General features: G+C 30.3%; 1 protein-coding gene across 2 annotated transcripts; it reads left to right on the top strand.

The window, feature by feature from the left end:
- The first annotated feature begins 201 nt into the window (after positions 1-201).
- Positions 202-24,138, top strand: LOC127724019 (inhibitor of growth protein 3-like). Of its 2 annotated transcripts, none has more exons than XM_052230773.1 (13): positions 202-314; positions 2,838-2,909; positions 8,942-9,048; positions 9,743-9,808; positions 10,307-10,403; positions 10,699-10,749; positions 12,170-12,370; positions 15,722-15,792; positions 16,877-16,951; positions 18,209-18,360; positions 19,925-20,213; positions 20,885-21,824; positions 23,662-24,138. In XM_052230773.1, the coding sequence occupies exons 1-12, from the start codon at positions 287-289 to the stop codon at positions 20,993-20,995; spliced, it is 1,320 nt and encodes a 439-aa protein (XP_052086733.1). In that variant the 5' UTR covers positions 202-286; the 3' UTR covers positions 20,996-21,824; positions 23,662-24,138. The 2 variants fall into 2 exon arrangements, with proteins under 2 accessions (XP_052086733.1, XP_052086724.1); XM_052230764.1 differs by having other exon boundaries at positions 211-314; positions 16,862-16,951.
- Positions 24,139-24,740: the final 602 nt, after the last annotated feature.

Here is a 24,740-nt window from a genome sequence, read left to right as displayed (position 1 = left end):
ATATTTGTTACAGTAGCTGTCATTGGCCAAACAAGGAAATAAATCATTATAATGTTTTATGATTCTTTACCCTATAAATACATTTATTTTCGATTGAAGCAAAGCCAAAATAAAATGTGCATTCCAGATTTCGCTTGTTTAAGCTCAAAATAATCTGTGAATACGGCTGTAATTCCAAAGCCTTCGACCAATCAAATGTTCAGACACAGATTGACCTAGATTGCTGAATTCCTGTCGAAATTTTACTCATATTTTTTTCACAGAAAAGACCGGAAGAACTGTCAAAATGTTATATTTAGAGGATTATTTAGAAAGTAAAATCCATGTTCTTTAATTTGCCTTCCTTATTTTTACTGTTAGATTAGAATCTAAACCATTTAATCCGTTTTCAGACTTCTTTTACAAAAGGGAGACAACTCTATTTACCTCAATGTATGGAGCACATGCTTCACATAAATTTGAGCATTGGTTTTGAAATAAAATTTTGCAATAAATTAGGGAATTGTTCTCCTTCAAAGTACCGAATTTTTAAAGGGGGAAATAACACTTTTAACATGTAAGGCACTATCTTCCATCACCAAAAGTTGCAAAATTTTCAAAGTTTACAGAGTATCCCAGTTCGATACATTAAAACAACCCTGCATGTGTCTGCTACTCTCTCATCAGGGTTATCATTATGTACATTCCTTGCGATGAAGCAGCCAAGGGTGATTCACTCCTGGCAGACATACTGTGTTTAAACGTTTATGTAGAAACTTTAATGACTGATGTCCTCCATCACTATAGACCTTATCTCTATTGTATTTGGTAATCTGCAAACACTTGAACTTTTGACATCATTTTATGGCATCAGAGATTTTTCTTGTGACATCATAATTTTACTGGAACTTTTGTGATGTCTAACTATATCGGACAAATAGCAATAAGGTGTATGCTAATACACAATGTAAGACATAATTTATGCCGAATAAATAACTCAGAGACGAAAGATCCACATTGACTAGCTTTATTTTTACGGTTAGAATATTGATATTTCATGAAAATAAAAGGTAACATGTATTTACAATAGTTCTATGGGTGTGTGGCCTCCAAAATAGGTCATGATTGGTTACATTTTATATATGTACATGATCTACAAAATAAAACAAAAATAATATATAAATAAACAAATGCAAGTACACTGTACCAGACCAGAATTAAGTTAATTACATGACAAAGTAATTTATTGCATTTCAATAACATAGATTTTTAAATGTATTAAATTACATTATATTTTATTAAATGTAGTGAATAACTGATTTTTAAGTGTAATTAATTACATTAAAATTACATTGTCAATGTAATAAATTTTGATTCAGTTACTTTCGTGCCAAGAATTTTATCATATTAAATAAAATGTGAACCATCTAGTATGAGGCCTTTTTACAAAATTATTGTTTGGCATTGAAACATTTGTAGAAACATTGTTTTAAGTTTTGAAATATCATTTCAATTTAACATTTAGTTATTAATAGATATATGTTTCAAAGGCATCTGTAACTTGAGTTTACCTCACACAGATTTATTGTATGTGAAGATGTGGTATGATTTCCAATGAAACAACTCTCCACAAGACATGCAAGAGACTAAATGACGTAGAAGTAAGCAACTATAGGTCATCATATGGCCTTCAACAATGAGCAATACCAATACCACGCAGCAAGCTATAAAAGGCCAAAAAGATGAATGTAAAACAATTCAAACAAGAACACTAGCAACTGCCTGATTGATGTACAAAATAATAAAAGAAAAACAAATATGTCAGATATACAACAAACGACAACTACTGAATTACAATCTACTGACTTGGGACAGAAACACACAGAATGTGGCGGGGTTAAACATGTTAGCAGGCGCCCAATCATGCCTTTTTTAAAACCTTGTGTGTTTTTTTTTCTATTTCATCAATACCGATTCATAACTTGTTTTTGTTTGTTGTTTTTTTTAATTTACCTATGTTTTCTCTGGAAATCCTGTGCTGTGTAAATAATAAAAAAAAAAAACATTGGAAGGATCTATTCAATAGGTTACCCAACAGTTTGAACCAATAAAATTTACATCAATTATGTAAATTCATTTTTTTCACATTTAGACTTAGCATGCTTAGGAACTTTTTCATTTTCTAGAAAAATTTACAACTTTCATGTAATTGCAACTTCATATATATTGTAAACATTCTACATTGATTTGTCAAAAATATTGTAAACTGGCCATTTGAGATTTTGACCAATTTTTGATTTCAAACATGTAGATATTAATTAATAAAATAAATGACAATTAGAAGATATAGAGAAAAACTGAAAACATAAAAAAAAATATCAGCAATACACAAATGATACACAACAAAAAAGAGATCTATCTTAGTCAAGAACTATATTCTTGTCTTCAATGTTGGAGAGTGGCCATTGTTGAAAATGCATATGGATCCAAGTGAGCAACACAGGCTCCTTCAAGCCTCGAATTGGATCACTTAAATTTATCTCTCTGGTATTCAAAAACCATTCAAGAAAAAATCTAAAACATTTACATGATGTTAAAGGATTCAATGTTAAATATGAACAACAGAAAACTGAATTCTTTTTAATTAGTCATTGAGCCAACATAATGAAGACCAATTTGAAATGTGCCCTTTATTGTGTTTTCGCCACATATATGTATGTATTTTAAAAGTGCATATGTTGTATAATCAACTGTGTTACTTATAAAGTATTGTCATTGTGGTTTGTTTAGAAATATTTCTTACACAAACTCTCACATGATCAAACTTAATAATTAGTAATTAAAAAACTATTTTATAGTGATTGAGAATTTGCCAATGGAAATGAGAGAAAGACTTACAGAAATGAGAGAAATGGATTTACAAGTTCAAAGTAAGATATTTATGATGCAAAGTAACTGCAATGCAGCATTTACATTACCACAGATAAAAAGAAAATAGTTATACTTGTTCAGTAAGAAATAATTCCTTGGAGCATATAAGTTTTTGATTCAGCCATGCTGGATCTATGTGATCACTCCGGATTTGGAGATGGTGCAACATTCTAAGTTGAAGACATATCATGAAAATAATTATGTGTTTCTATGACTTGCAGAAACTTTATACACCATTTTAATCATCAACTGCCAACTTTTATGTTATTTGTCCTTAAACTAAGAAAAGTTTGGGCGAACAACTTCTTTATTTTAGATATACACTTGCATATAGTTCCTTTGTAAATCAAAATTTATATTAAATTGTCATTTTTCATTAATGTGGAAAATGTAATTTATCAAATTTAAGCAGATGATATGAATAATAATTAATGTTTTATCAGTACCTTATGTTCCTATAAGCCATTGAAGGCTAATTAGTTGTCGAACAGCTGAAATTTACCTGTTCAGGTGACAGGTAAACTATTTTGAACCGGACATTGATCAGTCTATTCAAAGTTATTTTCTTACATTTCAGCAGTTTGCATCTAATAAATTTAGTCAAAAAGATTTAAGTATCAGAAATACGTTTACAAATATGATTTGATGAAAATATTAAAAAGGGGAAAATGAAAAATCGTCCACGTTGTTTGAACCAGAGACATGTCTCTGTTTGAACTAGTACACGTATGCACATGTGCGCAGGTGCGAAATTTAATTATGCATCCTAATTTCTTCAAAAAATGCCTAAATTGTCATTGATACCTTTATCTCACATTTATTTCGAATATTTTCTTGAAGAAATAACGTAGAAAGAGCTACTTCCACTCATTCATGCTTTGAAAACGTACACAGAATTTACGTATCCATCTCTGGTCCATGTTTTACCATTGTCAAGATAACATCCGGGATTTAAAAACGAAAGGAGAAGTTTTTGACAACGTTATTTTGCACAAATAAAGAGTCTAAGGCAGATATAGGTACGCAGATGTTGCACACTTCGAATGATGCACTGCCAATTTAACAGTTTACGTCAGAACTTCGAATTTGAATCAAAGAAAGTTTGATATCGTTTTTTTTTTAATGTCAATCATTGGGATGGCCAACTCGGCAACTGATTACCATAATTGCCTTTTGTTTATTTAGTCTTAAGGGATTAAAATAATAAATAAAATGTCCGGTTGGCTAAAAATAATTTTGGAAGCCCTGGTGTACCTATTATTTATTTTGATCAACACTACATTAATTTATTCTGCTAATTTTGTGTGAAAGCTGACTGATTAATAAGATTTGGGTTTTTTTTTCAAAGAACAGACTTAAAAAAATATATATAAAAAAAGCAACCAGATTTTATTTCACTTGTAAAATCAATGAATCAGTGTCATAATCATCTGACATAAGTTAATAATTAAAGTCTATATAAGTTACAATTATCAGTAATTTGGTTGAAACAATAAACACAATTGCATAACTCTTACCTGAGCATTTTCTGCAATAAATTTATTTGTACAATGTATAATTCCCCATTATATTGCTATTTAACAGTAATTGAAATTATCTCAGTATTAGGTATTTGTACATGTATATTTGAATACAGGAAATGTATTTTTCCTTAGTGAAGAATGAACACCAATTTAGATAAAAATTAGTTATCTATTTTTGATGTTGTTGAGAAAGGGCATTGTTAATGCCTCTTTATGGCATATAAAAAATATGCTACACGTTTTAAGATTTCCTTTAACATTCTTGTCAAAATCATTGAATTTCAAATGTTTCTAAAAAAAATAAGATGTAAAAAATCTGACAGTGTCTTGATTCAGACTCTTCAATTGAAATACCAAAATAATTTGCATCAATATTGCAAAATTCTCCATCTTTGGGCAATAGTATAGAAATTTTAAAGTGAGATTATGGTAATGAAAAGAAAAGAATTATTGAAAGTATGGTCAGAAAAAATGTCAGACTGGCTACAAAAATGGCTGGATCACAACATCCATGATGCTTTGATTTGAATATTTCATCATTACCGGTAGTATGGCTTGCTTATGAATTTAATTTCTTACTATGAATTTAATTTCTTATTATTAATTTAATTTCTTATTATGAATTTACTTTCTCATTATGAATTGATCCACCATAATAGATGGAAGGAGGATGATTTTCTGCAAATAATACATGTTATGTTCCAGACTTATTCCTTGGTAAAATCAGAAACAAACTACAGAACAATTGATTTGAACAGACTTAAAAAAATATATATAAAAAAAGCAACCAGATTTTATTTCACTTGTAAAATCAATGAATCAGTGTCATAATCATCTGACATAAGTTAATAATTAAAGTCTATATAAGTTACAATTATCAGTAATTTGGTTGAAACAATAAACACAATTGCATAACTCTTACCTGAGCATTTTCTGCAATAAATTTATTTGTACAATGTATAATTCCCCATTATATTGCTATTTAACAGTAATTGAAATTATCTCAGTATTAGGTATTTGTACATGTATATTTGAATACAGGAAATGTATTTTTCCTTAGTGAAGAATGAACACCAATTTAGATAAAAATTAGTTATCTATTTTTGATGTTGTTGAGAAAGGGCATTGTTAATGCCTCTTTATGGCATATAAAAAATATGCTACACGTTTTAAGATTTCCTTTAACATTCTTGTCAAAATCATTGAATTTCAAATGTTTCTAAAAAAAATAAGATGTAAAAAATCTGACAGTGTCTTGATTCAGACTCTTCAATTGAAATACCAAAATAATTTGCATCAATATTGCAAAATTCTCCATCTTTGGGCAATAGTATAGAAATTTTAAAGTGAGATTATGGTAATGAAAAGAAAAGAATTATTGAAAGTATGGTCAGAAAAAATGTCAGACTGGCTACAAAAATGGCTGGATCACAACATCCATGATGCTTTGATTTGAATATTTCATCATTACCGGTAGTATGGCTTGCTTATGAATTTAATTTCTTACTATGAATTTAATTTCTTATTATTAATTTAATTTCTTATTATGAATTTACTTTCTCATTATGAATTGATCCACCATAATAGATGGAAGGAGGATGATTTTCTGCAAATAATACATGTTATGTTCCAGACTTATTCCTTGGTAAAATCAGAAACAAACTACAGAACAAATGCATAAGAGTGTCATACCAGATTTACATTTTATTTTTCTGTATAAAAAGATTTTCTTTGCATTATTTTAGATGAATTATTGCATTTACACAATTACTGGTTTTTAAAAGTGTATATAAAATGTGGTACATACTCATGTTTATGGTTAATTTTTGTTTCGGCTGAGACGAAGATCGCAGTATGCAAGACATAGGTATTACTATCTGGCGGTGGCGGCATAATCTATTTGTATAAAGCTTTATATTTCAGAAGGTAGAAGACCTGGATGATTCATATCTTGTATGCAGATACCTTATGTTAGAAAGTTTCTGTCTATCATATGTCCAATGTCCTTGACCTCATTTTCATGGTTCAACGACTGCTTGAAAAAAAAATTGATTTTTTTTGTCATGTGAATTTCTCACTTGTTATGAGTATTATATAATAGGATAACCATATTTGGTATATGGGTTCCTTGCAACATCTACATGTCCGTCAGACAGGTTCACCTGACCTCTACATTTCATGGATCAGTGATCAAGGTTAAAGTTACGTGGTTAGGTTCGTTTCTCAAATACTATAAGCAGCAGGTCAACTATATGCGGTGTATGGAATGATTGTAATGGGTACATGTCAGTCTGGCAGGTTTCTTCTGACCTTGACCTCATTTTCATGGTTCATTGGTCAATGTTAAGTTTTTGTGTTTTGGTCTGTTTTTCAAGTACTATAAGTAATTGGTCAACTATATTTGGTGTAGGTGTAATACCACCATTGTTTTTCCCCTATTAGTCTTTGTTAAATTTGCACTTTTCAAAAAAATGTGCAGAATTTATCTTTGTTTCAAATGAAGAAATACTTACCATCACTGGAAGTTAACCAATCAAATTTTCACCCCTTTTTTTCCTGTGTACAATGTTTAGTAACCATGTAACCTCAAGTTTCCAAAATATTCTATAGAAACACCAAATAAGAAAAGAATGGTGCTTTGAAACACCCAAGATATATGTTTATGACTCAGAAATTGTTTACTGCAGTGAAATGTAGGACAACTGTCAAATTCAAGGGAATATTTTTTTTGAACCTTTTTCGTATGCAACTGGATGTGACGTACTATGATTAGGTGGAATTACACCTGTATGGAAAGATTGTAAGATGTACAAGTCTCTCTGGCAGGTATCATCTGACCTTGACATCATTTTCATGGTTCATTGGTCTGTGTCAAGTTTTTGTGTTATGGTCTGTTTTTTAAGTACTGTAAATTCAGAAATTATTGCGTGCATTTATTATTGCGATTTTGTCATTTAAGACTAAAATGCGATTTTAATTTTTGCGATATTGAGAAAAATCATGTGTAAATCGTATAAAAAATTTCAAAATGCGAGTTTAAATTATTGCGATTATAACCCTGTTGCATTTTTCGCAATAATAAAAAAATCGCAATAATTTCTGAATTTACAGTACTATAAGAAATAGGTCAACTATATTTGGTGTATGGAATGACTGTAATGGGTACATGTCTGTCTGGCAGGTATCAGCTGACCTTGACCTCATTTTCATGGTTCATTGGTCAATGTTAAGTTTATGTAGTTTGGTCTGTTTTTCAAGTACTATAAGCAATAGGTCAACTATATTTGGTGTATGGAAGGATTGTAAGGTGTACATGTCTGTCTGGAAGGTATCATCTGACCTTGACATAATTATATATGGTTCAATGGTCAATGTTAAGTTTTGTGTTTTGGTCTGTTTTTCAAATACTAATAGCAATAGGTCAGCTAAATTTGGTGAATGGAAGTATTGTAAGGTGTACATGTCTGTCTGGCAGGTATCATCTGACCTTGACGTCATATTTATGGTTCATTGGTCAATGTTAAGTTTTTGTGTTTTGGTATGTTTTTCAATTAGCATACGCAATAGGTTAACTATTTTTGGTGTATGAAAAAATTGTAAGGTGTTTATGTCATGTCTGACACAATTTATCTGACCTTGACCTCATTGTCATAGACTGTTTAAAAATGTTAAGTTTTAGTAAAACCTTTATCTTTAAACATAAAATCAATGGTCAGTAAAGCAGGCGAGACATTTCAGCGTGTGCACTCTTGTTGTTTAGTTTTGCTTACAGTGTACAAGCTATTTCAAATATTCTTCATGAATAACTAACAACATACAAACTATTTCAGACTCTCTTGATGAATTGCTAACAGTGTACAAACTATTTCAGACTCTTGATGAATTACTAACAGTGTACAAACTATTTCAGACTCTCTTGATGAATTACTAACTGTGTACAAACTATTTCAGACTCTCTTGATGAATTACTAACTGTGTACAAACTATTTCAGACTCTCTTGTATCTTGATGAGTTACTAACAGTGTACAAACTATTTCAGACTCTCTTGATGAATTACTGTGTACAAACTATTTCAGACTCTCTTGATGAATTACTGTGTACAAACTATTTCAGACTCTCTTGATGAATTAATAACAGTGTACAAACTATTTCAGACTCTCTTGATGAATTACTGTGTACAAACTATTTCAGACTCTCTTGATGAATTACTGTGTACAAACTATTTCAGACTCTCTTGATGAATTACTAACTGTGTACAAACTATTTCAGACTCTCTTGATGAGTTACTAACAGTGTACAAACTATTTCAGACTCTCTTGATGAATTACTGTGTACAAACTATTTCAGACTCTCTTGATGAATTACTGTGTACAAACTATTTCAGACTCTCTTGATGAATTACTAACTGTGTACAAACTATTTCAGACTCTCTTGATGAATTACTAACTGTGTATAAACTATTTCAGACTCTCTTGATGAATTACTAACCGTGTAAAAACTATTTCAGATGCTCTTGATGAATTAGATGAACGAGTCAAATCATTTTTCAAGAAATGTACACAGCCAAATGCAAAACAGGAGTGGAAAGATGAACAGTTTGAGAAAATAAAAAAGGTATACAATATCAAGAATAAAAAAGAGATATGCTGTTAGTAAAATACAAAAACAATGGAGTGTATACATGTTACATATATATTAACAGAAATTAAAAGATATCCATGCATCAGGCAAGAAGAAAAAATGTTATGGTTTGTGATTACACAGCTTAGTCTCTATGATTACCATGATTACTGTTAATTCAATTTGTTTATCAGAAAACTTGAAATTAAAATGATCATGTTGTTCCAACATTCCAAAACGTGCATTTTTGAAATTGCAACTTTTTCTATCAATAGAAAATATAAAATGACAAGCTTTTAGTAAAATATAGAAAGTACTGTGAAATGATGAAGTGTATGTCATATTCTTTAAACAAATTTTAAGGGGGATGGGGGAATCAGCCTGTCTGTCCATCTGCCTGCCTGTATATGTCTGTCAGTCAAGGGAAATACACTAACAAGTTTTCTTATATTCCGGTACAGGTAAATTGTTTTTTTTGGTAGAGATATCTCCCTAAGTCATCCAGATTTTGATTTACTCATTTAAGTAAAATAGTCATATTTTCTGCTTTTCTTGAATTGCTCTCCATTACATTATTCTAATTGAGTGTTTATTTGTCTGTCTTTATTAGTTGTATTTAGTATTCATAGCAGTATAATTACACGTTTTTTATTTATGGAAATATTAAACTTACATCTATATATTTCAGGACTATTACAAATCTTTAGAAGATGCAGATGAAAAAGTTCATTTAGCAACTCATATATATGATCTTGTAAGTTTTGCTGGTCATCTTATATGTATGTTATATATATGTGTAGGTATTATAGACCTATAAATAATGAAAACTTATTTATCTTTCAATGAAAATGTTAAATACTTATGGATGCATGTATCATCAAGACTTGCGAAAGGATTACATTTTTTCAACAACAAAAAACCAAGGGAACAACAAAAAATACAAGTTGACCATGGACATCATTACCAAAAGAAGTAAGACGAAAGACATGTAAGAGGTCCACCAAACACTACACAGAAAATGAAATGTTGACCATATTTTATTTGAAATTAATATTTCAAAATGACAGTAACCCAACAACTATTACAGGTAAACATAGAACCTTCAACAACGGACAAGTGTCCAATCCAATTCCCAGAAGTTATGAATTAACAAAATTTTTAATATTTGAAGTATCAAACAATATCAGACATTAAATGGGAGTGTTTTAAGGAAAAAATATGTCATTAAGTGGTGTCATAAATATGTTTTCAGGTTGACAGACATTTAAGAAAATTAGATCAAGAATTATCAAAATTTAAAATGGAACTTGAAGCTGATAATGCAGGAATTACTGAAGTTTTAGAAAAAAGTAAGTAGATGTAATAAAACATCTGACATAGTCTTTGACAAGATTATTGTTATTAAACATTTGAAGTTTCTATTCTTCATCTTGTTTCTTCTCACTTAAAATTTCTGATGTTAGTCAACATTAACGTCAAGAACTCATACATGTTAGTATGCAGATTAATATGTAGAAGTTCAACAGATGAAAGTTTTACTGCATTTTTCACAGCTGGATTTTGAGCCTTTGGAAAGAAAATAACAGGGCAATACAAATGAATAGATCTATTTCATGACCAATGATTTACCATGTATATTTTCAGGGTCACTAGAGCTAGATAAACCTCCATCTATCAATAATCATAGAACAGAAAGTAAGTAGAATAATGTTAAACATAGTTAAAATATTTTATCATTGCAAAATAAATGGTTATCAGGTTATTGCACAAATATTTATAATATATATATATATATATATGTGCATAGTAGAATTTATCATTTCACAAGCTTTCAAGTGTAATCCCCTATTTATATTAATGCAACAACTCTTTTTTTATATGAATAACTTTTTATTTGACATCTTGATATTCATGCCATCTTGTGAACAAATATTTTCATAATTATACCCCACGCAACGAGTTGAGGGTATAATGTTTTTGACCCGTTCGTCAGTCCGTCAGTCCTGTTTCTTGTCATCGCAACTCCTCTCAAACCACACAACAGAATTTCACGAAACCTTTTTAGATAAGAAGGACATACTATGTAGTTGTGCATATCGACAGGAAATTACGGTTCAATTCTTTTTCTAGGAGTTACGCCCCTTTGAACTTATTTACTTTAATGTACTACTGCAACAGTTTGTCATCGCAACTGCTCTCAAACCACACAACAGAATTTCATGAAATCTTTTCAGATAATAAGGACATACTACGTAGATGTGCATATCGACAGGAAATTACGATTCAATTTTTTTCCAGGAGTTATGCCCCTTTGAACTTATTTGCCCAATATACTACTGCAACCTTTTGTCATTGCAACTCCTCTCAAACCACGCAACAGAATTTCATGAAACTGTGTAGATAATAAGGACATACTATGTAGATCTGCATATTGACAGGAAATTATGATTCAATTTTTTTTTCTGATACAATTTTTTTTTCTTACACTTATTTTATTTCTCCAATGACAATGTGGGGATGTGGGGTATGTGAGTGCGCTCACTAAGGTTCTTTAATTTACTCAAGGAAAACCTACATCAATACTCAATAATATTTATACATCCAATATTAATACGGAGAACATATATCTTGGTGCTTATGTTGGTCTAACACAAAAGAGTAGAAAATATTCAGACATTTACATCCCAGGAATGTTTTTTTTTAATACATATAAATTTTAATTCAAACACACACAAATTAATTCCCTTAAATATAGGAATATTCCGACAGCCTTTGTTTCCAAAACAGCCAAAAATTTCAAATTGATATCTGTGTAAAGACACTTATGATAATCATTTTCTTTTTTTTTTTTTTTTTTGTAAACAAAGAATTGAGATATTGATCTGATTATATGTGTTTCAGCAATACAAGAGTATAAGTTTTGTCACAGTTATCTAATTTTAATTGATTTATTGCCTCTTTGACTTGAAAAGGGATTTTAAAAAGTTGTTGGAGATTGGTAAAAGTACTTTAAGTGAGTAAGGCAATTACATAAGGATTAAGCTATCTGTGCCAGTGGGAAGGCCATCAATGATGAAATAGTTCCTTATACACATATGTTTTATATATATTACAGAGAGAAGAATTCTGCATTCTCAGCCTGTAATGAACAATCACTCATCAGAAAAGAGAATAGCTACAGAAAAAGTATTATCATCTTTGGCCCATGAGGCTGCATTGGAGGCTATAGGTCAGCGTAAACCACAATCCAATTCTAACTCCCCAGCATTATCAATGTTTAACTCAACATCAGTACCATCATTAACTTACAGTCTAGGTAAGTCTATCAATATATTTCTTATTTATTCAGAAATTTCAGGTGTATTAACGACCCTTTTTTACAAGAAATCATGAAATTTCTTTTTGTTTTTCTTCAATATTTCATAAAGCAGATTGAAAAAGAGATTGTCTAAATTACTGTTCCTACAAAAGAGAATGAACGATCTTCCTAAAAACTCATGTGTTATTTTGGAACATTAGTGGAATTGTGGATTTCTGTTCTTTTTTTTATTTAGGAATTATTATAAAGAGATGAGGTGTGACTGTCAGTGAAACAAAAAACCACCAACACAAACCATAAATTATTCACTGATGCACAAATATTTAAATCATATCACAAACCTTAAATTTTCAAAGTTTAATTAGATTTTAAAAGTATTGGACCGAGGAAGCAAAAAATCCTGACATCAATTGCAAATTCTTTAGGTAAACAAAAAACATAAAAAAGACAGCTACTAAATTATAAAATTGAGAATGGAAATGGGGAATATGTCAAAGAGACAATTTTGTGTACTAGTTCAGTGAAAATGGACGTCACACAAAACTCTAAAACATATAAATGAACTAAAATTTAAAACATACAAGACTAACAAAGCCCAGAGGCTCCTGACTTGGGACAGGCACAAAAATGCGGAGGGGTTAAACATGTTTTGTGAGATCTCAACCCTCCCCCTATACCTCTTAGCAATGTTGTATAAAGAAACACATAGTAATATGCATAGTAAAACTAGTTTAAAAGAAGTCCGAGTCTGATGTCAGAATAGGTAACAAAAGAAACCAAGTATGTCTTTATACAAATATATCTGGGTTTCAACTGTCATTTTTAAAAGAAAAAATAAAGCAAACTTAGCAAAAAGTATGTTGCTTTTCAAAAAAAGGAAAAGTAGGTCTTTAATATAAAAAACAAGATTTATTTTGAGCTGTCTGTTGTTTTTTGTATTTTGACAGGTTACTGTACATGTGTCATTGATGTATACCCCACATCTCTCTTTATTCATAAGATAAACATTAATACATTTGAGCACCAACTGCCATATTTGATGGTTATAGGGTCATTCTATGCACAAAATTAAAATATGTAATGGTTAAAAAAATAACCAAAATTAAAATATGTAATGGTTAAAAAATAACCAAAATACATCAAAAGATCAACGGATTGTCTTCAACAATAGACATGTGTCTATAATAGATGCAATATCAATGCTCTAAATTACTGGAGTTTAAAAAACCTTTCCATGTGGTTGAGATAATAATTAAACTAGTCCTTATTTAAATCTCAATCAGTGGAATTACAAAATGTATATAAATATGGTAAAAATGTTTTTTTAGCCATGCTTTTTGTCGAGCCTTCGACTTTTGTCGAAAAAGCGAGACATAGCGATCCTACATTCCGTCGGCGTCGTCGTCGTCGTCGTCGGCGGCGTCCACAAATATTCACTCTGTGGTTAAAGTTTTTGAAATTTTAATAACTTTCTTAAACTATCCTGGATTTCTACCAAACTTTGACAGAAGCTTGTTTATGATCATAAGATAATATTCAAAAGTAAATTTTGTAAAAAAAAAATTCCATTTTTTTCGTATTTTACTTATAAATGGACTTAGTTTTTCTGCCAAGAAACATTACATTCACTCTGTGGTTAAAGTTTTTGAAATTTTAATAACTTTCTTAAACTATCCTGGATTTCTACCAAACTTGGAAAGAAGCTTGTTTATGATCATAAGATAGTATCCAGAAGTAAATTTTGTAAAAAAAAAAATCCATTTTTTCTGTATTTTACTTATAAATGGACTTAGTTTTTCTGCCAAGAAACATTACATTCACTCTGTGGTTGAAGTTTTTGAAATTTTAATAACTTTCTTAAACTATCCTGGATTTCTACCAAACATGGAAAGAAGCTTGTTTATGATCATAAGATAGTATCCAGAAGTAAATTTTGTAAAAAAAAAAATCCATTTTTTCCGTATTTTACTTATAAATGGACTTAATTTTTCTGCCAGTTAACATTACATTCACTTAGTGGTTAAAGTTTTTAAAATTTTAACAACTTTCTTAAACTATCCTGGATTTGTACCAAACTTGGACAGAAGCTTGTTTATGATTAAAAGCTAGTATCTAGAAGGAAAATTTGTTAAAATTTTGTTTGATTTTTTCCGTATTTTACTTATAAATGGACTTTGTTTTTCTTCCAGTTAACATTACATACAGTCTGCAGTTTAAGTTTTTAAAACATTTATTAGATTCATAAACTGTCCTGGATTTTTACCAAACTTGGACAGAAGCTACTAACAATCAAAAGATAGTATAGAGAGGAATATTTTTATTTATTTTTTTCCTCATTTTTGTTGAGCCTGTGATTAACAGCAAAAGTAGGCGAGACACTGGGTTCCGCGGAACCCTTACGAATTTTTTATTGTCTGTCTTTATTGTCGAGCCTGCGACTTTTGTTGCAAAAGCGAGACATAGCGATCCTACATTCCGTCATCGGCGGCGTCCACAAATATTCACTCTGTGGTTAAAGTTTTTGAAATTTTAATAACTTTCTTAAACTATCCTGGATTTCTACCAAACTTGGACAGAAGCTTGTTTATGATCATAAGATAGTATCCAGAAGTAAATTTTGTAAAAAAAAAATCCTGTTTATCTGTATTTTACTTATAAATGGACTTAGTTTTTCTACCAGTTAACATTACATTCACTCTGTGGTTAAAGTTTTTAAAATTTTAATAACTTTCTTAAACTATCCTGGATTTATACCAAACTTAGACAGAAGCTTGTTTATGATTAAAAGATAGTATCCAGAAGTAAATTTTGCAAAAAATAAATCCTGTTTATCCGTTTTTTTACCTATAAATGGACTTAGTTTTTCTGCCAGTTAACATTACATTCACTCTGTGGTTAAAGTTTTTAAAATTTTGATAACTTTCTTAAACTATCCTGGATTTCTACCAATTTTGGACAGAAGCTTGTTTATGATCAAAAGCTAGTATCTAGAAGGAAATTTGGTAAAAAGTTATTTCCTGTTTTTCCGTATATAACTTATAAATGGACTTAGTTTTTCTTCAAGTTAACATTACATACAGTCTGCAGTTAAAGTTTTTAAAACATTTATTAGATTCATAAACCATCCTGGATTTTTTCCAAACTTGGACAGAAGCTTCTTACAATCAAAAGATAGTATCTAGAGGAAAATTTTTAATAATTTTTCCCCATTTTTGTTGAGCCTGCGACTAACAGCAAAAAAGGCGAGACACTGGGTTCCGCGGAACCCTTACAAATTTTTTATTGTCTCGGCTGCACTCTTGAAGTCACATGGTATCTCATTATTTAAAACACTGTAAATGTTGACAGGTCATGTGGGAGCAGGAAGTAATGCTGCCATTGCAGCTGCAGCATCCCAGGCAATAGCAGCAACACAACAGGTATGTATCAATATCTGGGGCAATTTCCACAATTATGATATGTAAACAAAATATCACTGTGCAATGATACATGTTGTTATTTTCAATAATTGACTGAGCTTAATCATTTGTGCTGTTTTAAAGTGCAGATGATCATATAATAAAGATGTAAAAACTATTGAGTAATTAAATGTTTGCAAAGAACTGAATTTTAAATGATTTCCTTGTGTTATGATAGCTTTATTTACTTAATGAAGAGGCTTCACAAGGGCAAGCTTATTTCGAGATTTTGAATCGTACATGGTACCTAGAAAATTTAACCACATATGTTAAAATGTCTTGACTTTGAAAAGAGCCATCATACCCAAGAATGGACAGAGGAATTAAAAAAATGTAACTATTACAGCCTACCTGAAAGGAATTGCACTTATTAACACATCACATTCTCACATGACTTAAAATCAGCAGACAAAGCCTTTCAGGAATTAAAAGATATCAGGGCACACGTGCTTGCTTTAGCCAATATATATTCAATTAGCATGAATGCTTCATGCCAAGAGTTCTGTAAACACGTAATTTTCATGACTTTTATGCAGGTTTAAAGCTGTTATCCTAATGCTAGCAATTTAAAGGTTTGGTTGGCTTGCTTGCTTTGTTTGTATAAATGTTTGCTCAAGCATTGTAATTAAGATTGCCATCTGCAATCAATAGATAGGCGGGACTTCAGCTTGTTTACATTATACATAACATCCAATAACATTTAAGTATCAATAATGTATACAAGCTGAAACCCCGCCTATTTATTCATTGCAGATGTCAATCTTAAATACAATGCTTGAGCAAACATTTATACAAACAAAGCAAGCATGCCAACCAAACCTTTAAATTGCTAACATTAGGCTAACAGCTTTAAATATGCAAATTAAATATAAGTTGCCTCGACATACATGTATCAATATTGTTGCTTTCTACAAACAATCTGCTCACAATTTCTACATAATTCTACAAAATATTACAAAAATTTTGAAATTGATCCAGTGATTGAAAACTTTTACCAATGTAGTCAGCTGATTTGTTTTCTATTTACCAGTCTCTATCTTCACAGGATTTCATCTCTAGCGGCATAACTATTGAAACTAAAACTAATACTAGGCGTGCTGACCAAAGCAATAGAATCAAGGTAAAATATGACAGATAGACTTTAAAACCTCAACTCTATATGTCCTTGTAGTAGCAACTTATACAAATTGTATCTTGTTCAAACTAGGTATATTTATAGATTTTGATATAAATAGGACAATCAAGTCCATTGATATTCAATGTACCTGTTCAAGGTTATTCCTGGAACTTGTGTTGGGTGCACAAAAATCATAATACAGAAATTCAGAAATTTTTGCGAAAAATGTGACAGAAACGTTTTACAAAAAAAAAAAAACTCACAATTAAAATTTAAAAAATTATTATTTGTATGCAGCTTTTCCTGAAATAGCAATAATTATTCTTACATGTTTGCCCATTGTTCAACAATCACCATAATAAATACATGCAAAAAATTCTTTATAGTATACATTGTATTTCTTTATAGTATACATTGTATTTCTTTATAGTATACATTGTATTTCTTTATAGTATACATTGTATATTCTTTATAGTATACATTGTATTTCTTTATAGTATACTGTGGATTCATAATTATTCGTTGGATACCAATTTTTCGTGGATTTCGTGGTTACCAGTTAACCACGAAATTAAATGTTCAACGAATAACAAAATGTCTATAGGCTTGTTAGCAGACTTCGGTAAAACCACGAAATTAAATTTCCACAAGAATGTAAGTTTTCCTTAATCCACGAAAATTGCTACCCACGAAAAATAAATGAATCCACAGTACATTGTATTTTTTTTATAGTATACATTGTATTTCTTTATAGTATACATTGTAATTCTTTATAGTATACATTGTATTTTTATAGTATACATTGTATTTCTTTTGTAGTATACATTGTATTTCTTTATAGTATACATTGTATTTTTATAGTATACATTGTATTTCTTTTGTAGTATACATTGTATTTCTTTATAGTATACATTGTATTTTTTAAACTTTTTTTGTTAATCAAAAGTCTCGATTAAATAATAAAAGAATAAAATAATGGGAAGGAAGGAGTATTCTGTACATTTGTATACCATATTTTGTATGGTTATAGTTTACTTGAAATACAGAATTTACATAATACTTAAAGCAACATATTATTTAGTTTAAGTTTACATGGATTATCTATCAGGATTTTGAAGAACAGAAATCTGTTTGGATTACAATTGGGTAAACATGTTTTAATTTGATGAACTGCAAGATTTTGGCATTTAAAATACAATTTTTAATTATTTACTTTTTTGTGGTCCAAAGTGTTTGAATGAAATTCTTTTTCTTTGACAGCTACAGCATGGTAGACGCACACCAAGTATGAAAGCTAGTTTAATGGCCATGTCAGAATTAAGTAAAGAACTAACTATACCGAAAGATGTTTATAGTTCAGCACCTTCAACTCCTACAGCAAGTCATGAACCCAAAATATCCAGATCAAAAAAGTAAGTGTTATCTGAGGGACATGAAACACAAGATTTTTTTTTATAGATGTTTTAAAATGCTTGCTAGTTAAGTTATTAGCTTGTTACCTATCAGTTAAACATTTTATGACCCTTCCAATAATTCATATTTACAGTAAGTGTTCAATCCATTAAAATGCTGATCTTCTATTGGCTGATAGACAAATCATTTGATTTCGTCATATGCTTTCATTTTGTATGAAAGCAACCCAAGATTATAAGATTATTAGCCATGCTTACCTAATTAATCTCTTTTTTTCTTGAATTTTTCAATTACTTTGTGCAAATGCTTACGCTTTTTACAAAGTCACAATTTTTATTAATTTGAGAAAATTAGTTGACATCATATCTTGTAAATATTCATAATTGATATTAAATATGACAATAAATTATTAGCCTTTCATATACATGTATAAACATGATTGAAATTTGATGAATATTTTCAAGCTATCTACTTCTTGAAATCAACATCTTCATATATAGAAATAAGAAGATGTAGTATGATTGCAAATGAGACAACTCTCCACCAAAGACCAAATGACGTAGGAGTTTACAACTATAGGTCACAGTACAGCCTTCAACAATGAGCAAAACCCCATATTGCATAGTCGACTAAAAAAGGCCTTGAAATTACAAATGTAAACAATTCAAATGAGAAAACTAACCAATATGCCAATTTCAATTATAATTGATTTCAAATGAAACTATACTGCTTTCATCTCGCTAGACAATTTCTGCTGAAGTCTTGTGTTTAATTGAATGTGAATAACATTTATTTTTTTTATTAAAAAAATCTATGAATGCTAGAATTGAAAGATTTGTTTTTGGCAATTTATACAAAATGAAAGCAAGTGACCATCACATTTAAAGAAGTGCCGTAATAAATAAAAAAAAAAACAGCATTCAATTCTATAATAGTATATATAATGAATGTTTAATATATTTTAAGATTATAAAATTTAGATGTTATCAGATTTTGGCAGTTTTGATTTTGCTGAAAAAAAAATTGAAAGAAAAGATGAGCTTGAGGTCATTAAGATACTGGTTACTAATTTCATTATGCTAATGATAATATTTTATGCTGGCAATATATTGTTACTATCATCTTAAAAGAACCATGCTTCAGGGATATTGAAATTGTAATTGATATAATATTAGAATTATGGTCCTAGTCCAACTACTGTATCACTAGCCAGTCAACACTGAGGTTGTGAAATTGACTCCAATCTTAATTGACTAGGATTGTCAGTTTTCCTACAGAAGGTTGGTGGTTCTCTCCAGGCACTCTGGCTTCCTTCACCAATAAAAACTGACCGCCATGAAATAGCACAATAGTGTTGAAAGTGGCATTAAACACCAATCAATCAATCAATCTTTATAATTAGGTAGGAAAGATTTTATTACCACCACTTCTCCTTTGATCCTGAAAATAGCGGGGGAGAATCTTTAGGGCATTTAACAACCATTGCAAAGGGCTTACATATGCTTTTTCTGTTGACACTAAACTTAACATCCATTTATCTAATATTACTGTGTTTATTTTTAGACAAACTACCAAGGCAGCTCAACTCTCTCAGTCACAACAACAGTCCTCTTCACCTGCCATTGTCTCGGCAGCACAGTCATTACTGTCACAGAAACAACCTCTCACACCACAAACACCTGCTACTCCTGCTGAAGCCTCACCTCTAATACGAGAAGATGCCAACTCAGATTTACAGATTGTTGATGAACATGGACAGCCAATAGACTGGCAAAATGATCCAAATGAACCAAGATATTGTCTGTGTAACCAGGTGTCTTATGGTGATATGGTTGGCTGTGATAACGATGATGTGAGTATTGGATCATTATTTCAGTGTGATTGTTAATGCTGATATAATGAAGAATTCAAACTGAAATATATTGCATCATAGGGAGTTTCATTCAAGGGCTGTTCCAAAATTGATCGTGGAGGTGGGGATTCCAGGCACTTGAATTTATTATTTGTGGATGGTTCCATTTTCTTTAGAATTTTGTAAGAGTTTGTACAAGTAAAATGAAATTATTATATTATGGGTGTTTGGCTCTAAAAAATGTCTCCTATGTCCCCCATGCATTCTGGAACAGCCCTATGATAATTATTGGTTGCTCAACATTCAGCTTCTTATAGGGCGGACATAATTTCAGGAATCAGTTAAATCAACTTTGTTTAATGAACAATGATGAAATGGAAAAGATAGAAGAAAGTACTGATAATTAGAAAGTTTGTCCATCACTGGATAAAGAAATTAAATGATTTTTGAGTTAATTAAAAATAAATTTGGTGATTGATAGATGGTCTTCTTTTTTAATACCTATGACTTTAGACTGGGAGGGATGATAAATTCTTCCGACAAACCATTTTAAATTTGTTTTAAAAGGATATGTATTAATGCATAGTAGTGTAAGTGACAATTGTGATATTTCAGTCCGTATTACATTATTTTATTGAATATGTCTTTAAATATTTTCTTTGCTTTTTCAGTGTCCTATAGAATGGTTCCATTATGGTTGTGTTGGTCTTACTCAGGCACCAAAAGGAAAATGGTACTGTCCTCAATGTACAGCAGCAATGAAGAGACGTGGTCGAAAATAACAGTAGATCTGTTGTGTTGTGCATGTGTTGCTTATGAATTTATAAACAGTAATGGTCTGGGTTTTTTTCACAGACTTGTGTGAATGGGACTTTGTTGTAATAAAATACAGTTGTTTGAATGTTTTATAAACGTACCTCAGTCTATATAAAAAGCTGTTTTGTATTTGTTAACTATCACTTTATGCTAACTTTCTCAGTCTTAAATATTCTCTACGATAAAGTCTTAGATTCCATAGAATACTATATATCATGTTCAGGAGGGTTATTTTGTGTATCATACCAGTCTTTAAGATAATTTTACCTTCTCACCATGTATAGTTTGCAAATATGCCTTCTGAGAATGATATTTCTGTTCAGTAAAGGCTGTTGCTCATATTTAATTTTATCAGAAAACTATATTGTAAATGGCATTTATAATCAAAACTAAGGATAGGTTCTATTTTTTTTTAGTTCAAAATTAGCATACTGTGGATTCATTATTATTCGTTGGATACCAATTTTCGTGGGTTTCGTGGTTACAGGTGAACCAATCCTCGAAAATTGATACCCACAAAAATAAATGAATCCACAGTATTAATTTTTAAATGATTGCTGAATTTTATGGACTTTGCAATTAAAGGAGCCTAATAATACCTCCTATCCTACCTCTTCTTTCAATATGTAACTTTTAGGTCAGTGTTGGTCCATATTCATACACCCATTTTCGTCAATTCTCAGTTTTCCTCTGCATTGATAAAAAGTGATATAAAAGAAACTACGGTAGGAGGATTCAAGACAATGTGCTGTTTTTTTACCAAAAGGACAAACATTCAAAGTACTAGTCTTACAGGTGTAATACCACCAAATCATAGTACGTCACATCCGGTTGCATACGAAAATAGGTCGAAAAAAAATATTCCCTTGAATTTGACAGTTGTAGGTAATTGATCCTACATTTCATTGCAGTAAAACATTTCTGAGTCATAAACATATATCTTGGGTATTTCAAAGCACCATTATTTCTTTATTTGGGGTTTCTATAGAATATTTTGGAAACTTGAGGTTACATGGTTACTAAAGCTTGTACACAGGTTAAAAAAGGGGGAAAATTTGATTGGTTAACTTCCAGTGATGGTTATTTTCTTATATGCAATGAAATGTTATGTGAAATTTTTTCTATAGTACTGGACAGGATAAAACTTTACTCATGCCAAGTATTTCTTTATTTGAAACAAAGATAAATTCTGCACAATTTTTTGAAAAGTGCAAATTTAACAAAGACTAATAGGGAAAAATCAATGGTGGTATTACACCTAATATGGGAAGCTGTACATGCACCTTTGACCTAGTGAGTACTCTCATGTGTTAAAATTTCTTGCTATTTAAGTGAAATATTACAAATAATGAAATATTCTGAGTGGATTGAGTCTCCAAAATACATTTTATGAGAAAATTTCCTTGAAATAGGACTTTACCATGAATATTAGTTGACAGAACAAGCCATACTTAGAGTATTGGGGAGCTTTTTCTCCTTATTTCTTATATTCTGCTATACTAGAAAATGTTTCCTAAGAAATACTTTAATAAATATATAGTTTTAAGTAAATGAAATTATTTTTAAAGCAGTAACAACAAATTATTCACCAAAAGAGAAGTTTTTTATGTCCCTCTCTGGAACGCGGCGTAAATTTAAGTTTTACGCAAGGACTTATTGAAACCTCCTTGGAGACAATAAACTTTTATACGGATAGTTCAAGCAGCTTGAATACTTCAATTAATCATTTATAATAACATTTCTATCATAAATGAGTGAAAGTTACCCCAAAATTTTTATTTATTGGCCTAAAAAGTAGAAATTTTGAGGAAATGAGAGGTATAAATGGACCCAAAGAGACTTTATAAGGAAGAATAAGAGGTCCATTAGTAGTATTTATCATCCTAAAGTCATCTTTTGTATCATATTCAAATGTTTGTAGGCAGATGAGATAAATATTTGATCATTTATTGGTCCACACTATATTCTATCATGATGCGGTTTGGTTTGAATTTTTCGAAGAAATTTTGCTCGAATCGCTGTAGATGTCGTCTTACATTATACTAGATTTTTCTCAAACTATTGAACTGATTATGACAAAACTTGACAGGAATGCTTGAAATAACCAGTATTACAAAGGAAAAAAGTCACATTCAGTTTATTCAACAAAAAAGTCTTCTTTAGGTGTAATACCACCAAATCATAGTACGTCACATCCGGTTGCATACGAAAATAGGTCGAAAAAAAATATTCCCTTGAATTTGACAGTTGTAGGTAATTGATCCTACATTTCATTGCAGTAAAACATTTCTGAGTCATAAACATATATCTTGGGTATTTCAAAGCACCATTATTTCTTTATTTGGGGTTTCTATAGAATATTTTGGAAACTTGAGGTTACATGGTTACTAAAGCTTGTACACAGGTTAAAAAAGGGGGAAAATTTGATTGGTTAACTTCCAGTGATGGTTATTTTCTTATATGCAATGAAATGTTATGTGAAATTTTTTCTATAGTACTGGACAGGATAAAACTTTACTCATGCCAAGTATTTCTTTATTTGAAACGAAGATAAATTCTGCACAATTTTTTGAAAAGTGCAAATTTAACAAAGACTAATAGGGAAAAATCAATGGTGGTATTACACCTACAGAAAACTTAAATCTATTGTCAACATTTGATCTTTTCTCTTGTCAAATCAGAAAGGAAGAAAAAAGAATGCTACAATTTACTGTTGATTTTTCAGTCAAAAGTATGAGTGAGAACCAGCAAACTATCATACTAACCCTCTCATCCAAATAATTCTGATTAGATATATTGTTTGGTTCTAACTAGTTACAAAATTAAAACAGATTAAAGAGTAAAGACATGTATACTTCTGACTCCATCAAAACTACTTGGACCCTACTACCAAATATATAACATTTATATAATACCACAAAGAAAAATTACAGAAAGGTAGAACATATGTAAAAAAGATATTTTTTAAATGTTTAGTTTTATATCTGTATGTGTGGTTTAGCTTGTGAATGACTGGATAAATTACCAGATAACATATATATACTGATGCAACTAATGTAATATATAAATGAATGTGTGATATTGTTATCAATATAAAAGTGCTCAAAGATTCCTTTGTAATTTTTTTAACAATTATCTTACAGTTTTTAGCTCACCTTGTCTGAAAGGCCATGCGAGCTATTGCCAAAGCATTTCGTCTGTAAACTTTTCTTTAAAAATTTTCTATGAAACCAAATCTCAAAATTTGTCTACCTTGAACTTTTTATTGTTGTCCTGGGCTTAGGGTCATAAAAATTTCGAGCACGATTATCGTACTCAGACTCAGAAATCAACCAATCAAACTACTGGATTTGGCGTCTTGAGCATAAATTTTGTATTCGGAGTAATGAGTAAGGTTTTATGACCAAGAGACCTGGTGGATCACCATGGCTAAAACTGCAATTTTGGCAAATATCTTGAAAACTAGCAATTAGTGGGATACTAACAACTGTAAAGAAGGTAAGCACAACAACCTCTATCTACCCTGAAAAATAGGATGACCCATTTTATAGTTATTGGCAGGGAAATGTTGATTTTTAACTTTTTGGCAGTTTTTGGCTATTGTATAGAAAACTAAAAGAGCTACTTAAAAGTGTTAAAACAACAATTATTGACAGACAATTCTATTTACATCATAATTTCAGGAAAAAACTTGACAACCCAATTTTTTAT

The sequence above is a fragment of the Mytilus californianus genome, unplaced genomic scaffold, assembly GCF_021869535.1.
Source record: "Mytilus californianus isolate M0D057914Y unplaced genomic scaffold, xbMytCali1.0.p SCAF_1, whole genome shotgun sequence".
Taxonomy (NCBI): domain Eukaryota; kingdom Metazoa; phylum Mollusca; class Bivalvia; order Mytilida; family Mytilidae; genus Mytilus; species Mytilus californianus.
Note: the sequence above shows the minus strand (reverse complement) of the source record. Positions and strands in the feature narration are given on the sequence as shown.

Bases quoted from the DNA above. Each gene is read 5' to 3' on its own strand.
- LOC127724019 (XM_052230764.1), top strand. From the start codon at position 287: ATGTTATATTTAGAGGATTATTTAGAAA. The intron at 15,793-16,861 runs GTATGTATCAAT...TCTATTTACCAG, and splicing joins CAATAGCAGCAACACAACAG to TCTCTATCTTCACAGGATTT. The intron at 20,214-20,884 runs GTGAGTATTGGA...TTGCTTTTTCAG, and splicing joins TTGGCTGTGATAACGATGAT to TGTCCTATAGAATGGTTCCA.